This window comes from Cololabis saira, chromosome 21, assembly GCF_033807715.1.
Source record: "Cololabis saira isolate AMF1-May2022 chromosome 21, fColSai1.1, whole genome shotgun sequence".
NCBI classification, from domain to species: Eukaryota; Metazoa; Chordata; class Actinopteri; order Beloniformes; family Belonidae; genus Cololabis; species Cololabis saira.
Window position 1 is genome coordinate 12035941 of NC_084607.1, and position 17554 is coordinate 12053494.

Sequence of the window (17554 nt, forward strand, 5' to 3'; positions counted from 1 at the left end):
CGGTGCCAAACCCGGTCACGTCCAACGGTCGCTGTTGCCTGACGTTGTGGCCGTTTTTGTCCCGTGCAGCAGATGCATCCCTCATCAGTGCGTTACAACTATTAAACAGGGGCATTTCTAAACCAAAAAAGCAAAAAAACACGCCACTAAAGCATCGAAACACGCAGAACCCGGCGAACTAACGCGAAAAGCGTCGCAAACTGTCCGCGCTGACGCTGGATGGCGGATGCGCCTGTCCGATTTGGGTTAAGCTGAGATCAAACTGACTTTGCTCCCTGCAAGACGTGTGCATTATTTCCCCGCAAAACAAAAACCACCGCGCCTGATCGTAGAACAGAAACATCCTTCTGAAATAACCTGATTATTAATTCACGGCGCAAAAATGTGGAGACTGTCGCGTCCGATAACGGGCTCCTGTGCTTTTACTCCGTCCGCACGCCGACTCGCTTTTACTGCAAGTCGTTGACCCGATCCAAAGTCAAAGTGAGGCGTGCTGACTGGTGGGGATACTGCGTGGATGTGCTGGTTCAGTTATGCTGCGTTCCATTTACCTCGGAAGTCGGAACTCGGAACTGGTTATGACGTCACAGCCGAGTTATCAGCGTTCCAGTTACAAAGTAGGAAAACAAGTTTGTAGTTCGCATATACCACATGAAAAATGTAAATTACACTATAGCAGCATATATATGCCGAACAATACTTGTGTACGACTGATTTAGTGTGACCAAAACTAGAATAAAGTGCTACGAATTTTTACAGAGCTCTCTTCTACTGTTTACAACCGGGGCAGCCATCTTGGAATGTGAACTCGGGGGTGGTGAAGACTCTCCCACTTTCCCAGTGGGAAATCCCACTTCGAGGGGCGTTCCAGTTGAAAATTCCGACTGGGAACTGGGAAATCCCCACTTCCGAGGACAAATGGAACGCGGCATTAAAGCACGTTTTTCACCCCCCACCCCTCTCCTGCTCCCGGCAGAGCGGCTCGGCCCTGGACGCGCTCGGATCAACCACAGACACAATGGCGAGCTCTTTGCCGCGACTCACAACTCTCTATGCGCACTTTTGGGGAAAATTTGAGCAAAACAAAAAAAGAAAGGGGGAGGAAAAAAAAACAAAAACACGCCTCCTATCGGCTCCATTCCCCCTTTTTCTTTTGTGTTGTTAAAATTACCGATCAACAAGGCCCCCGAAGACGGGGGCGCAACCCGCATATCGGCACATTTATTCTATGGGAGTCGGAAATAAAAGGATTTGGGGTTAGATCCCGCGGGGTTTGTTGTCTTTGTGACTGTGTCTCGATGAAAGTTGTGCGAAATGCGGTCCAGTGGGTGATTTCAACACAAGCGGCGTTTCTTTTCTCTCTTTTTTTTTCTCCCTCTGTGTTTCTCAGGAGCGGGGCGGGCTCTAGTGCGCTCTTGTGCTCGACTGCTGGGTCTTGGACACGCAGTCGCACACAAGGTAATTTTTCACCCAGGGCGCCGCCGACAACCCCCCCCCCCCCCCCCCCAACCCCCGCCCTGCTGGAAGAAAACGAGTGCATAAGGCAAAACTAGTTCTGTTCAACCCGACAACAGCGTGCTCGCTGTAAACGCACAGACTCAAGCCTGAATTATGGTTCCGAGTTAAATCGACGCAGAGCCTACGGCGTAGGTTACGCGGCGACGCGCGCCGTACGGTGCGCGTCGCTGCGTAGGTATAACGCGGAACCACAAATCAGCCTTCACATGTGATCTGTCTGCGGAGCGATCGCCGCACCGCGGGCAGCAACTTACCACCACAGCGGTCAAACTGCGACATCTGTCTGTGCGTGCATTCCTGTGACATCTTCAGCCCTGCAATTAGCCCCATTCATTCACTGTGACACTATTATCTCATCATAACCTTGCAGGGTTTACTAGTTTTTTTTTTTCCTCGGGGGTGTTTTTCAAAAATGTGGCTTACATGTTGATTGTTGTCCTTTTTTATTTAACTTAAGGTGATGCCAGTGGCGTCAATTCAGTCAAAGCTAAGGTATGGCAAGGTTAACGAGTCACAGAACTTAACTAGAGTATCAATCAACACGTCCAGCAAATACTCATCACAGAAGTTTATGTAGCTTATCTGTGTGGTCAAGAAAATTGGAACTTTTTCAAATGCAGTCTCGCTCACTGCAAAAACTCAAAATCTTACCAGCTATATTTGTCTTATTTCTAGTTAAAATGTCTCATTTTTAGTCAAAAAATCTCATTACACTTAAAACAAGTCATCACCGGAAAAATAACTTAACATTTTCACCTGTTTCAAGTAAGTTTTCACTTGAAATAAGTAGAAAAATCTGCCAGTGGGACAAGATTTATCTTCTCATTACAAGCAAAAAAATCTTGTTCCACTGGCAGATTTTTCCACTTATTTTAAGTGAAAATCTACTTGAAACAGGAGAAAATGGTTGTTTTTGAAAATGTAATGAGATTTTTTTGACTAAAAATTAGACATTTTAACTAGAAATAAGACAAATATTCTTGTTAAGATTTTGAGTTTTTGCAGTGTATAATAACTATTGAAATCGATCATGTTGTTCTTATTTGCATTTGTAGTTATTCTATATGTATTAATAGAATAATCAATACAAATAGACACAGAGTAATTCCATAAATGTATTTAAAAAACAAACATTTAAGTTTTTCCCTTGAAGCCGAGGTGTGGCGACTGCCAGACCTTGCCATACCCAATTGACGCCCCTGGGTGATGCATCCATCTGATATGAAACTGATACACATCTGTGTTGCAGGCTGACACCTCTGTGGCTATGGACACAGACAGCAACCCGGATGAGGAGGGGGCTGAGGAGAGTCGGGATGGACAAGAGAGACAATCTCCCGACCACAGGCATGAAGATGCCACAGTGAACTGTGCCCCCGTGCAAGCTGTGTCTGCCCCCTGCTCCCCTGCTGGTGCTCAGCTCGGCCCCAGCCCTGCTTGTGGCTCTGGCTCTGGCTCCGGCTCCGGCTCCGGCTCCGGCTCCGGCTCCGGCTCCGGCTCTGGCTCTGGTCTGGACTCTGCCTCTTCCCAGAAGGCCGGTGAGAGGCCTAGCTCCTTGCCCCCCTCCAGCCCCAGGGCCCTCGCACACAATGACTGGGCTTATGATTCTGCCGTCTGCCCAGTGGAGCACCAGCACCCAGGAATGCAGAGAGACAAAGGTATTCACACTGCTAGACATCGGATTATGTGGGCACCTGGCATTATGGCGCACTCTAATATTGTTTTACGAGTAAGCTTATGCTTAGATTTGCAGTGGCTGTGAACTAAGGGTAGGAGATTTGAATCGGCTAGATGATTAAAAGTTGGCTATTGACTTATCAATAGAATTGCAGCTACATCGGCTAGATATAGAGCCGCATGACAAAATGATGTATTTTCATGGTTTAGTGATAACTTCCTGCTTTTCAAGTGGTCTCATTCACTGGCCTGTTTGTTCCAGGTATTTAGGTTTAATGAACAGTGCTCTTGCAGCCGCATTAGCTTCGGTTTATTAAACAAATCATTTTGGAAACACTTTGTCCATGTAAGGGTGAAATGGGACCCTGGTATGGGCAGTGTTGATGATATCAGTGTGTAATTGGTCTGTATTTGGTGCAACTCTGTTAGCAGAAGAAATGAAGCCAAGAGTCCACTCTGGAACGAGCAGCCCCTGCACTTTAAACAACGTCAAGAAAGAAGATGGAGGCAAGGCAGAAGACAGCAGCCTCTCATCTGACCAGCTGGTACCAGACTCTGCAGCAAGACTGGTAATTGGCCTGTAATCCCTTCTGGGACAAACAGAATCTGCAGGTTCTTGCTTCTGTCATTTTTGTACTTCCTACCTGGAATTTTCACGTTGAATCTCCTGTTCCTTTTTGCCTGAACAGGATGAGGCGAGGAATGTCTTGGATGGAAGATTACAAACACTGTCTTTGCCACCTGACAACTGTGAGTAAAGTTTCTGTTTTTAACTTTTGTAGTGGTAATGGAACCAGAAATATGTTTCACTAAGAAAAGGTTGATCACTGGGCTTTTCTCTCATTTGAAAAGTAGTTTCTAATAAAATCAACAAATGAAGGGTTACGTTAAAATGTTCTTGGCGGTCGCTTTTTTTGTCCATTTCCTCCATAGCTTGCCTTGAGGCCTGTAAATGATTTTTTTGAATGCTTCACGGGCTTTTCCGACTGCCATCCATCCAGGCAGTGCCTGTTTTGACTGCTAACTCATTGTTTGGTTCTGTGCTCGTGCGCTTCTGCACTCCTGATGGCACTCACTCTTTGCTTTTAGAGATGGAGACCTAACAGTGTTGGGATGTTTTTCATGAAATGTTTTTCACGTATGCGTCCTCTTCTCCTGCATGCACCCAGGCTTCAGTTCTGGCTTGACGTTTGTCTTTTGTGCATACCTAAAACTAAAGAAAAACTGTTCTAAAGCTGAAATCTGACATGGTAGATCTCAATGCAAAATTTGTGCAACATCCAAGTAAACGACTGACAAGACATAAGTAAGAAATAAACAGCTCTTTCTTTTTAAATGTATCTTTTGCCAGTGCTGGCTCCAAGCCGCCGTATACGGTACTGACTGGCTGCAGATATAATTTGCCAAGCAGGAGCAGTATGCTGATAATTAGGACTGCAATCCCGCCGTGTGTCCCGTGCATGCTAACAGTCCTGCTAGCATCCTTTGAGAGCAGGCAGGGATTCTAATGAGCCACATCAGCTCCTTCACTCTGACTTCTCAATATACTGGACCAAATGAACCAAATCAATGAGCAAATAAATAAATGAATAAATAAATATGGTACCATGACAACAGGCTCCTCAACAGGCTTAATACTACGACCACAAGTAAAGTTGAAAAAACATTTAACATTTAATTGCGTCTATGCTGATGTTGGTTCATCGTCACACAACTAAACGTCAGTGAAGCACATTTGAGTCCAACAGAGTGCACACACAAACAGGCTTACATGGAAACCAGTCCACACTTAATTAGGGCCCGAGCACTTACAGTGGAAGGCCCTATTGTATCTTTTTTTCTCGTTTTTCTTCCAACAAAATGAGGGTCTTTTTGCCCCCCTAATCGTGCCCCAAAAGTCACCAAATTTTGCACGCAAGCCAGGCCTGGCGAAAAATTTGATATTTCATGGTTTGCATTAATGTGCGTGGCCTAATGGCTCAACAGCGCCCCCTAGAAAACTTCAAGCCCCACAATACGGTTTGACGTACATGCACGAAAGTCGGTACACACCTGTATCATGTTGCAACTTAAAGAAAAGTCTCTTGGCGCCATGGCCGAAACCGAACAGGAATTTTGAATTAATCGTCTAATTTTGGTGCAATTTATGCCATTTCTTTGCCCGAACCGTAACGTGCACCCAGGTGTGTTATACATCAAAATGTGCGTCTCCATCCTGCAACCAACATGCGCATTACTTTTCTCAGTCAAAACCGTTACCGTGGCGACGATAGACGCCAAAAAGCGTGCCCCCCCTTCATCTGATTTGTCCATATTTGATAGTTCCTACTTTCTGCCATAACCTTTGAATGGTTTGACATAAATACTCGTGGGTGGTGTCATGTGACTCGGTTTTGAGTCCTTGAACATAATTGGTGCAAATTAGCCCCGCCCCTTCTTCTGATTGGTCGATATCTGATAGTTCCTACTTTCTACCATAGCTTTTGAATGGTTTGACATAGAGAGTCGTGGCTGGTGTCATCCGCTAAATGTCCAGGCCTGAAGAATCTACATGCAAGTCATACAAGCGCTTCCACTGCAGCACGCCTGAACGTGCACAAGGTGCGAGGGCCCGTTCATCACTGCTTGCAGCTTTAATTATACTAATGCTGCTTCCTTTTGTCCACAGGTACATTTGAGAAGCTAGACACATCTTTCAAAGCAGCTGAAGACGGTCTTCTAAACGGTGGTAAAGCTGAAGTGTGAGTATCTCGGTACTAGTCTGCAACACCTGTGTTCAACTTTCACCCTTTCTCATCTTCTTTATTATATGCACTAAAATATGAGTTAAATAACATGTTGGATGGTTTTACAATTAACATTTCAAGTGCAGTATCATTTAAAGATAAGGAACATCAGATCTAATGATTGGCAAGTCCTGAGCCTTTAAACGTAATTAACTTGAGCATCAGCCAACTAATCTTCCTCAATAGTCCTTGTCCTTGGCCCACGAACTGCTCCGAGCTTTGGCAGGTCGTCCAGATTATCGCTTCACCTTTGTGCAGAGACACCGCATCCAAATTACAACAGCCTCACCTGGACAGCCACTCATGATTAGCTTTGAAAATACAACCGTATGACATATTATCTGCTGAAGAAAAGTCAGTTTGGGACTGTGGGGTCTGACTCCATCTGTCCGATCTTCCTCCAGCTCACTGAAGAAGGAGACGGTGAGTCAGAACTTGTTGCTGTGGTCTGTGGCAGATGTGGCCAGTTACTTCGCAGCTGCAGGATTCCCAGAGCAGGCCGTGGCGTTTCGAACACAGGTTAGTACACCTTCACCAAGCAGCCAGAGACGAAAATACATCCAGCCTAACAACGTTCTCATCTTTCCCCTGGTGTTGTTTTAAGCCAGTTTAAAGTTTAAAAACAAATAGATAAAGTACATCCTCCCAATTCTGAAGTGTTACATTTTAGGACATGATAAAAAAAACACCCGGTTCCTGTTAACGAAGTAGATGATATATTACATTCTGTCATTATTTATTCAGCCAAAATGCAAAAAAACCTTGTGTACAGGACCGTCTCAGAAAATTAGAATATTGTGATAAAGTTCTTTATTTTCTGTAATGCAATTAAAAAAACAAAGATGTCATACATTCTGGATTCATTACAAATCAACTGAAATATTGCATAAGATTACGATTCCCAGAATATTCAAATTTTTTGAGATAGGATATTTTAGTTTTCTTAAGCTGTAAGCCATGATCAGCAATATTAAAATAATAAAAGGCTTGCAATATTTCAGTTGATTTGTAATGAATCCAGAATGTATGACATTTTTGCATTACAGAAAATAAAGGACTTTATCACAATATTCTAATTTTCTGAGACAGTCCTGTATTTATAAAAACGACCCCGTTACATCCTTCCACTGGAATTAATAGGGGGAGGAGCAGCCGGGTGTTGGTTGATAAGACTTGATAAGACATGTCTCGGTCTGTGTGTGAAATGACAAAACTCATGACATGTTCATCTTTCTAAAAAGAATACCACAGCTTTGGTTTGCAAAGTTACATGCAAACCAATGACAAGACTTCTGGAAGAACCTCCTTTAGACAGACGAGAGCAGAGTGGAGATGCTTGGTCATGTTTGTGCCTGTGAAAACGCAGCACGGCAGATCAGCGCAGACGTCCGGCTCAGTCAGGAGCTTGGTTGGAGAGACGAGACCTGCACACCTTGCCGTTAATGAATCTACCGTGAACTCCTTTTTTGTATATCAAAGTATTCTAGAGTCGGATATGCAGCCATTTATCCAAACAGGACAAAGATCCAAAGTGAATCTGTAACAGGATAGATGAAAAGACTCAAGGTGTTGCAATTTCCCGGTAAAGGTGAAAACTCGGTTCTGATTGAAATGCTGTGGAAGGATTTTAAAGGAAGCGTGCATAAACAAATGCATCCAAACCTCGATGAGCTGTCACAATGTTGGTAAAGAATAGTGGACTAAAATTCCTCCAAACTGATATGAGACACAAATAATATCATAAAGAAAATGATTACTTCTAAGTCACGCTTTTGATGGTGATTTATTTATTTATTTTTAAGCTGCATCATGGGGAGTACTCAGCTTTCACACATTGACTATGCATTTGGCTTAGTTTAGTGTAATATGTTTTGTTGTTGTTCCGATGGTGTCTTTTTTTCCTAATTTGAACACATATCAAAGGCCAGATTATATTTATTATGTCCCACGAGGTAAAGCCTCAGAATGAAAAAAGGTGTACATGGTGTTGTGAATTGTTTCCTCTGGTCTGAACAGTGTTTCCTGTTGGGAAGTATTAGTGATGAGGTAAATGACCATCTCTTCTCAACAGGAAATTGATGGGAAGTCCCTTCTGCTAATGCAGCGCAGCGATGTGCTGACTGGATTGTCTATCCGACTCGGTCCTGCCCTCAAAATTTATGAGCGTCATGTAAAAGTGCTGCAGAGGACCCATTTCCTGGAATATGAAGACGTCTGACCGAGATGGCAGATGGTACTCTGTCAACTCAAACTTTCATGCAGTTCTTCTCCCATCTGGATCCTCCCACCCACCTTCATGTGCATTATATGTGGAGGGTGTGTGGAGGGGGAGGGGCTGCGGTGGATTTCACCTTCACTGTGAGAATGACCAGAAGCTGAAAGACAGTCATCCTACCTCTCATCGTGGTCTTGAGTTTTCAGTTGGTTTTATTTTGTTCCTGTGGCCCTATTGTTGGACAGAACAGGCTGCTGCAGGCAAAGTATGAGTTTAAGTGGAGAGGCGGCGACTTCCTGCGACAGTAAAGCGCCGGGTCATGCAGGCAGCGAAGAGGGCCGAGCAATCATTCCATCAGTACCTGCTGCTTTGGACTGTTTTCAGCGTCTTGGCGACGCTGAGATACGACCCCTGTGATAAAGCAGTACATTCTTTTTTTGTTTTGTCTTGTTTTTTTTTATTTTTATCGTGCTGTCTTAATAAAATGACTGTGGTCCAACAATCACATTTCATTTTGGGGGCTCAATTCCAGATAGATGTAAACAGAAAATATGCAGCCCCTTAACATCTGTTTTTATACATATGCAAATTAAAGTAATAAACTTGCAAGAAATGTTCTACTGAGCATATTGTTGTACATTCAGTATAGCTTCTCGGCATCTGTTTATGGAGCAGATATCTTTATAAAAGGCAATATTTTATCTGGGCATCCGTTTACAATTGGCCTGATCTCGCTAAGTGTTCTGATCTATGCCAGCCACTTGAATTGTTACATTCCACAGCAAGTAGTTTGCATCTTCAGTGTTTGTCATCTTTTTATCTGTATCACAAACCTCTTCCAGACTTGCAAATAAATTCATGTCTGTTCAGTTATTTTGTGATCATTTATTAAGTTTTAATTAACTGTTGAGCAAACAAGAAAAAGATTCCTGTTATGTACGAAAGTTTTCTTCACAAACATTTGAGCTAATATATTTTCAGGAATATTGAAGTTCCAATGTTGCATTGTGTGACAACTACATTCACTTACAGCACTGCCACAGCGAAAAGGTCACTTCAGGATGAGAGTATTATATTAATGTATGAGTTGTGTAACTGCAGCGTCGTCAGCTCCAGGCTGCATACCACATTGACAGTGCAGATTAGCCTATTGGTTTAACAGCTTTGTTGGACATTTTACAGATAAAGCTGCCAAAAGCTCTGAAAATCATGTTTTTTTTTTATACAAACTTGAAATCATTCTTGACTGAAAATCCTACACCTTGAAGTAGTAAAATAAAGGCATGTTTCATATTCTTTCTTCTTCCGATAATATACAAGACTAAAGTAAGACTTTGTTGCATTTCACGTCCTCATGTGTGACAGTCTGTTACTCCTTGTCGTGGATGGAAGTAATACATGCATTAAATATGACTAAAATGCATATATATCCTGTTAACTCTGGCACATACTTCCTGACGCCCAAACGGATGGAGTTGGTAAGGGACTGGATGCAGATTGTTCTCTCCGGGCTTTACAGGACAAAGGGCAGTATGGAGGAGCGGAGTGTGGGATAATCTCTGAATTCCTTTAGGTAGCTGCGATGCTTGCCTTTCGCCCACACAGTCATCTGGATGAAGGCCACAATGGTGAAGAAAGCCACAGGCACACACTGGGTCATCAATGTGAAGCCGATCCAGGAGCCCACCTGACAGCAAGAGGTTCAAACACACACAGCTCCATGAGACTGATGAAACATGAACTACTTATAGCCATTAGATGGCGACAACAGCTCATCTGTTTGATGACAAACTCTGGAGACCTTCGAACAAGAATGTGAACCATCAATCACAGCGAACAAGGTTAAAACAAGTTGCGCAGCAATTTCATGACGTAAGATTGAAAAAACAAGAAATCATAGAGAGTTAATGTCAAAAATGTAGCTGTTAGAGAACCCCCCACCCCATTTTAATAATTAAAAAAATATGTAAATAATGATGGGTTTGCAAAATTGCTTACTTCATATGTGTAGTTTGGGCAAGAAACCAGCCAAAAAATCCACGTGAAGGGATTTTTCGTTGGATAGGGAATCTTCTTGAATTTTAAACCTGAAATCAAGAGTAAATTCAGATCACACACCGCTCGCCCCATACAGCTGTAAAAATGCCAATTATAATCACATGCATTGGCCTTGAACGCTCACCGGGCTGTTTGAGGTTACGCAGAGCAACATGGATGGAAAAATTCCCTATTTGACAGAACTAGGGATGAAGAGATTCCAAAGAATGAGCATCAATAAATAACACAAGAGGGTGCTGGTTTCAACAACTGAAAGGTCACTTCCACGAAAGCTCCAACTTACCAAGAAAATATAAAGACCTGCATTCACCTGCTGCTGCCCGTAAACTGTTGACGTGTCAAAGAGGAGTGACTCAAGATATCAATTTTGAGTGATGAGCTAAAGCGAGTATTGCAGTGGTCGGCACTTACTGGGTGGGGTGTAGAGAGGATGGTTGATGTAATATGCCATCCAAGCTGCAGAGCACCAGTAATAGCCACAGTTCTGGAATAGAAAGTGGGACTATAATAAGTCAAACTGTCCTGGTGAGGATGACACACAGAGCTGTGGGCTCAGTTCTAACGGGTCCATGGCAAACAACGGAATAATTAACAGGATAAAACCTCTGAATATGAAGCACAATCACCTTAAATATATTTCTGAGAGGCATTGTCCCGTGGGATATACGATGGACAAAGAGTGTCTCCAGGATTCTTTTGATGTAGTGGAAGGAGTGACACATGCAGGCCAAGCTGCAACACACAAAAGACAAGACTTGAGTGTTTAGTTGTGTTTAAAGCATCATCGAATTTAGCTCTGAATCAAGGTCAACACAGCAATGTGTGAAGCAACTGCTTTTTTATGTTTAGGGGGCTTCATAAAGACTGGGATTGTGTTATAAATGGCACCAACTTTGGAACAGGTCCAAGAAATCAACAGCGAGCTGGTACTCACTGCACAACCCACTGCTTGCTGCTGGTGAAATCATACTTTGGAGAGTATATGAAGGGAAGACGGAAGTAGAACATTAAGTATAGGATCAATGGGCCGGCACACTCTGCCAGGAACACCTGAAGTGAAAGAAAGAGACCCCAAAAAAACAACCTATTAGATAAGATACAAATGAGCAAGGATGCAGTTTGTATTTTACAGTAAGACCACTGTTTGAATGGAACATGTGCAGTTGAAGAAGATGTTACAGGCAGCACCAGAATGGCCCTGGCCCACTTTGACTACTGAAAGCTGACACCAGAGTGAAGTGGCTTCTCCGCCGGCTCACGTTGCCGATCAACCTTTAATCAAAAACAGTTGCTCTACTACTGAGGAGTCGTGACAGCAATACTGCTCCGACGTGCCGCACAAAGCCAACCAGAAAAACCTGCGAGGCCAACGACGCAATGAACCGGAGCGGCTCGGCTGACAGTGAAACTGATTCCTGAATCAGCACCTCGGGCAGAGCTTTGGCTCAGGGTGGCCGGGCAGTAGCTGCCCTGATCCCTGCTGGACTATGCCACACTTCTTCACCATTAGTCTCGACGCCAGGAGGGTGCTGGGATCAGGGGTGGGGGGGTGTGTCAGGGTGAATAAAGAGGCATAGTAAAAAGCGAGTGACAGGACACGGGGATAAACACCTTTGGGAGAAATGGGGCCATGAGATTATGTGTCCTGGGACAGAGGACAGACAGGGCAGGAGCTGGGGAAACGTGAACCACAGCAAATCACCTCTCTGTCAATGAGGCCTGATATTTATATTCACCAGTTATTCGGTGCCAGAAACTGGGTGTGTTTATGTTTAAGGTAAAAGGCCATTAGAGAATCGTGCAAATGGCTTTGCACGTTTTTGAAAATTCGGTGCAAACGGTGCTATGATGCAAACAGCTATTCAGTTGATGAGACAGTTGTGGTTGGATCACGTTCACAAGCAAAGCTTGCACACTCAGGCTTGAAAAAGACCACAAATTACATTGTGATTAGGGGTGGGTATTGGGAAGGACCTCACGATACGATACGCATCACGATACTTGAGCCACGATACGATACACATTGCGATATCCCGATTATGCGATATCCCGATTATTATATTCTACATAGTTCACTAAAAAATGTAAAAATGCATTACACATCTTAAAATTCAAGTTGTATATATGTACATCAGATGATGGTGATGGATCTTAAAATCCGAGTTGCACGTTCATCAGATTATAGTGACAATTCATGGGACAAACTGAGTCAAAAGAATGTTTTATTATAACTATACAAGCTAAAGTTACAACATATTTGTACATGTTTTTCATATTATTTACATCATATGAAATTAACATTAAATTTAGTATGAGGTTGCTTTAATTATGTGGCAAATGATAATAAACACAAGATAGATGGGTACTAAAACCAAGGACAGGCACAGTGATCAGTCAGTATAGATATAAATCCATAAATAAATAAACCTCTGTCCATTATTTTTCATTTTTTAAGGACAGGCAATTGTGTTATATAAAAAATAAATTATAAAATGAAATAAAACGTGAAATAAAACCTGAGCTCAGTGCAGGGCCCTCCCAGGAGCACTGGGTGATATAATGGGAAAAAAATTGGGCATAAAAAATATTTAAAAAAAAAAAAAAATTTTTTTTTTAAAAAATCGATATTCAAATTTTGAATATCGATATTGAATCAGCTGGAAAAGTATCGCGATATATTGCCATATCGATATTTTTGCCCACCCCTAATTGTGATACTCATTTTTCTGTCTAAAAGGTCACGCCGAAGGATCTTTGAGCTACAATGAACGACTTCAGCATCATAATAGGTTTCAGTTAAATAAATCCCAGATGGGAAATGATATAATTTTTCATTAAAGTATGCAAAATGAAATTGGAGTGGTAATGTAAAGTGTTTACGACTTGATGTGAGCTGCCTAAAACATGCAGTGGGCCGACCACTGTGTGGTCATAAAAGCTGTGTGTGGGTGTCTGCTGTCGACTCACTGTCCCCCACGTGAGCTGTGCTCCGAGGTCACTGAAGTAAAAGCTGGCTGTGGTTCCCACTGGAAGTGTTTGGAGAATTTCTTCATCCTTGAGGCTCTTACCCTCTGAGAAACATGACATTACAACCATCAGACTTCATCTCAACAGCAAGCGGCCATGTGGGCTGAATAAATGAGTTGAAAAGTCAAATGTGCCGGCAAATTTACTTGGATCCAAACGCAGAGACTGTCTGGCTTGATACCACTTTGGATCTGTCAAATAAAAAAACAAACAAAAAAGCTGTTGAACTTCACTCTTTTTCCCTTTTTTTGTTTCAGTCATTCATCACAGTGAATGATTGTTTAATTAACTTACATGATTTGTGAAACAAAGCTTTAATATCCAAAACAGTGGCAGTTGGCTCCACCTACAACCACATTGTAAAAATAAGAATATTATTGTCCTTAGCTTTTGTTTAAACGCCAACCCAGTGGAAATTACACCAAGCACTAAAAATACAATTACAGTGTTGATTATTTTCCTTTCTTTTGCAGTTTCCTTTTCTTTAATTTGATTCAAATGTATCCATTTTTAACCGCAACCTGATCTTTCCTGTTGTGAGCACAACTTTACACATTTATATAAGCTGCTAATCATTTATATCTCGGTGATGGATAAACGTTGCACAGGCATGTGTTGTAGTTGCAACAAAACATTCCTTGCAGATGAAACGGGAATTCTCACCTCCTAAATGCAACCTTCTCTCGACAGACACATAACTGATGACTGCGTTGGACCAGATGATTGCCTTTAGAATTACTTTTATGCTCAAACGGATTACTTTGACCGACTACTTTTACTGCAGGGATAAGTTTAATCCATGAAAGTTTTAGCTTTGCAGACTGATTGTATTTTGAATCAGAATCATATTATCAGTCTTCTTGATTATTATACTCAGTAAGTAAAAGGCAAGTGTGAGAAAAGCCGCTCCATCACCCTGACACCTACCTTGTCCAGCAGCAAGAGTTTCTCTCTCGTCTTCAAGTCCACAATCTCCACTTCGAAGTAAACAATCCTTTTAGGCTTTTTGAGTTGTTTTGGTTTTGGCCTCGACGTGGGCTTCTTCTCCGCTTCTGCCACATTTGCGTTCTTCGCCTCTAAGGCAAGTAAATCCATGACCCTGTGTGATTCCCAAACTCTGCAGCCCTGATGAAATAATCTATTGGTTGTCTTTGGCTGGTATGTGTCGCAGCTCCCAGCTCTTATCCAGAGCACCGTCCGTCCAGCTCGGGTGTCTTGTGTGGTATCTTTTTGTCCCTGCTTGATCTCCCTCCGGTGAGAGAAGAATAGTGACCATCGACCTTCCCCGGACAAAGAGAGAGACAGGAGCTCGAGGGAGGAGTCGGTCTGAGATCACTGATTACACCTGCTGCTCACCTGAAAAGCAGCCTCGTGGAGATCCACCACCCCCCTACGTGCAACAAAACGCACTGAAGACGAAACTGGAGAGCCCCAAGGCATAATCCATAGTGCGCCATTTGGAAGGCTAAATATAAGTCGCCTGATTTGCTCTGCACCGGCTTGGTAACCTTGGGAAAGCTGCATGTAGCTTTAACACCGACAGATGCCAATATGCTCTTATTAGGCTTGTAAGACAGATGTCCCGTCTGCTTTGTCCCCCACTTTGCCTGCACAGTAACCGGCCCCAACTGAAATCCTGGTCTGTCAGGTGAAAACCTTCACATTCCAGCAAGACCCCCCATGATCCAGACCACCTGTGAGGCTGGTACGCTTTTCTTTCGCATAAACTCAGGAGCAAAGGCAAACGTGTTTATTTCCGGCATCATTTCTTGCATTGCTCAAAGTTTGTGTTTATAAAAGACTTGACAGGGTTGTTGTGGCGGGAGGAGTGAGAACAACACGCTGATTGGGGAAAGATCAGAGACGCCTTTCATCGCATCGGGTCAGCTCACTGCACATAGCCAAGTGCGTCTCTATATACTATGGTCTATTTATAAAATGTAGGAAGCAGCACAAGCAGGCAGTAAAAAGTAGGGGCATGCATGCCAAGATCATGTTTGAGTCTTGGATTGCAAACATCCCCATATCAAACATTCTTACTCATTATATCAAAGAGAAATGTGAATCAGGAAATATAACCTCAAATATGTGCTGACATGGAGATGTTTTTTTTGTTTTTCACGGAGAAGTTCACTTTTTTGTGAAATGTAAAAAAAAAAACCTCCTGATGCTCATAAATGATATATAACATATCAATATTCTTAAGAATCCTAAGATTTCAAAGTAACATCATTAACATCATTAACAACATCACCAACTCTGATATTTGATCTTAATGGATGTGGAATCCAGCATGGAGAAAGTCTAATTTTATTTTTTTTAATGCAAGTAATTTTGATGTAATGCTATTAAAAAAACAATAATACATATAAAAAAGAAATCAAGAAATACAAAAAAACATTTTATTTGAATCTGTAGTTATTTATTCACTTGAACTGTCTTAAAAACATGAGTTTATTTTCAAAGGCCAAAGCACATTTTCTTTTTTATTCTTCACATCATTAAGAATAGTTTGTGTTTTAATTCTGTTGCCGCATGATCATCGCTGTGTTTTGATGAGTGACAAAATAATTAAGTACAATTATTTTGTATGAACTAATTTTTGCTGACCACCTAATTCATTTTCCAGACATTATTTGTTGCAATTACAATCTTACTCTGTTCTGGTGAGTGTGGTGCTGACAAAGGCAGAAGTCACTGCTGGTGCAGACTGAGCCCCTACACCTCCAGAGTCAGGCACAAAGCAAGGAAATTATTCTGGACCCCTCCAGATCTGTTTGAAACAATGTCAAACTAGCCCCCTCTGGTAGACATGAATGAGCACTAATCTGTAAAAGTACTTGACAATCTGGTGTAAAGCAAAACTCTGGATATGCACCATCAAACAGCCACTTCAGCTACATCAGCAGAGCCCCGGGCCAATAACCATGAAACAGCTAAAGCACTTACAAATGATGTTAACCTGAAAGCTATAATTTGGCTCGTCACATTTATAGTGAAGGCTACCAGCAGTATACAGCCATAACCTAAATATTATAAATTACCCCAAAATACAGAATTTATTATCCTACATCTCATATATTAATTCCAACATATTTCCAGTTAAGTTGTTCAACTTGTAGAAGTTTAGTCTTCTTTCACTGTATAAAATCCTATATTAATGATTATATCATCAAGCCTGGGCATAGTTTGTGTGCTTTTTAAAAAAATTGTTTCATAATCATATTTCTTTCTTCCTTAAAGATTGACCGTCACTGTATAACCCACTGGAAACTTTGTATGTCCCATAAATACAGCAGCCAAATGTTTAAAGATCAAATATCTAGAGAGACTGATACAACTTTTTGTACTTGACTGACTTACTTTTATGCAAGCTAAACTTACACAGCTACTTTAATTTTATTAATTTGTACGAAGTATTTTCTCATATTTTTCTCTGTCACAATATAACAAATAAAAATAGGATAACAGGAGTAAACAGCTAAAGTAATATGCATTAATATTGTATGCTTTGTGGGAAGTTTTTCCTTGCCACTGTTTGGCTTAAGGTTTTTCTCTCACTAGGGGAGTTTTTTACCTGCCACTGTTTATGTTATGTTTATGTCAATCCAAAGCTTGCTGGGCTGAAATCGGAGCTAACAAAAACAATTACAAATGGAGTTCCTCATTGTTCAGCTCTGGGGCCACTGATGTTTAACATATATATGCTCCCATCTGCTCAAATGATGAAAAAGAACAAAATGTGTTATATTGCAGTATAACTATGCAGATGACACACAAATATATATATATATATATATATATAATACAATTCAAACACTGTAACGAGTACAAGGTTTCTTCCCTCCTAAAGGGGAGTTTTTCCTTGCCACTGTTTGGCTTAAGGTTTTTCTCCCAATAGGGGAGTTTTTACCTGCCATTGTTCATCAGAATCCGAATCATGTTTATTTGGCCAAGTCAAGTCAAACAAGACAGGGAGTTTGACGAATTTGATGTTATTTTCGCTCACTCTACAGTAAATAGACAAATGACAGCTCTTATTAACATATATACAGGTTTTTTTTTTTAAGTGAAAGGTGCAGCAGTATGAGGTAGACATGGTGTTCATGTTCATGTTTATGTTTATGTAATAATTGCTCGGGGTCATGTTCTGTGTCTCTGGAAAGCACCTAGAGACAACTTCTGTTGTAATAGACGCTATATAAATTAAATTGAATTGAATTGAATTGAAATATGCTTCAGTACCAGTCTAGTAAGTACTGTATAACTAATT

At 41.7% G+C, this 17554-nt stretch overlaps 2 protein-coding genes across 3 annotated transcripts in view; one reads left to right on the forward strand and one right to left on the reverse strand.

The window, feature by feature from the left end:
• samd1a (sterile alpha motif domain containing 1a) overlaps positions 1–9120 on the forward strand; it is a 10998-nt gene extending 1878 nt beyond the window's left edge. Inside the window, exons 2-7 of one of the 2 annotated variants that reach the window (XM_061712339.1) lie at positions 2768–3176; positions 3628–3764; positions 3885–3945; positions 5864–5936; positions 6386–6500; positions 8053–9120. In XM_061712339.1, the coding sequence (XP_061568323.1) occupies positions 2768–3176; positions 3628–3764; positions 3885–3945; positions 5864–5936; positions 6386–6500; positions 8053–8199 (942 nt within the window). In that variant the 3' untranslated portion in view covers positions 8200–9120. Of the gene's footprint in view, positions 1–2767; positions 3177–3624; positions 3765–3884; positions 3946–5863; positions 5937–6385; positions 6501–8052 lie in introns of both variants that reach the window. The other variant, XM_061712338.1, reaches the window with a different exon arrangement.
• tecra (trans-2,3-enoyl-CoA reductase a) lies at positions 7910–14868 on the reverse strand. The gene is made up of 11 exons (XM_061712340.1): positions 14209–14868; positions 13576–13627; positions 13428–13472; positions 13222–13325; positions 11189–11304; positions 10881–10986; positions 10666–10738; positions 10538–10581; positions 10379–10436; positions 10195–10283; positions 7910–9883 (listed from the first exon to the last, which is right to left on the reverse strand). The coding sequence occupies exons 1-11, from the start codon at positions 14374–14376 to the stop codon at positions 9710–9712; spliced, it is 1029 nt and encodes a 342-aa protein (XP_061568324.1). The 5' UTR covers positions 14377–14868; the 3' UTR covers positions 7910–9709.
• Positions 14869–17554: the final 2686 nt, after the last annotated feature.

Excerpts from the sequence above, each read along its gene's own strand:
- tecra (XM_061712340.1), bottom strand. The coding sequence starts at position 14,376 with ATGGATTTACTTGCCTTAGAGGCGAAGAACGCAAATGTGGCAGAAGCG. Across the intron at positions 13,326-13,427 it reads GTCTCTGCGTTTGGATCCAA|AGGGTAAGAGCCTCAAGGAT; the intron begins GTAAATTTGCCG and ends CATGTTTCTCAG. Across the intron at positions 10,437-10,537 it reads CAGGTCTTTATATTTTCTTG|TTCTGTCAAATAGGGAATTT; the intron begins GTAAGTTGGAGC and ends CTTCATCCCTAG.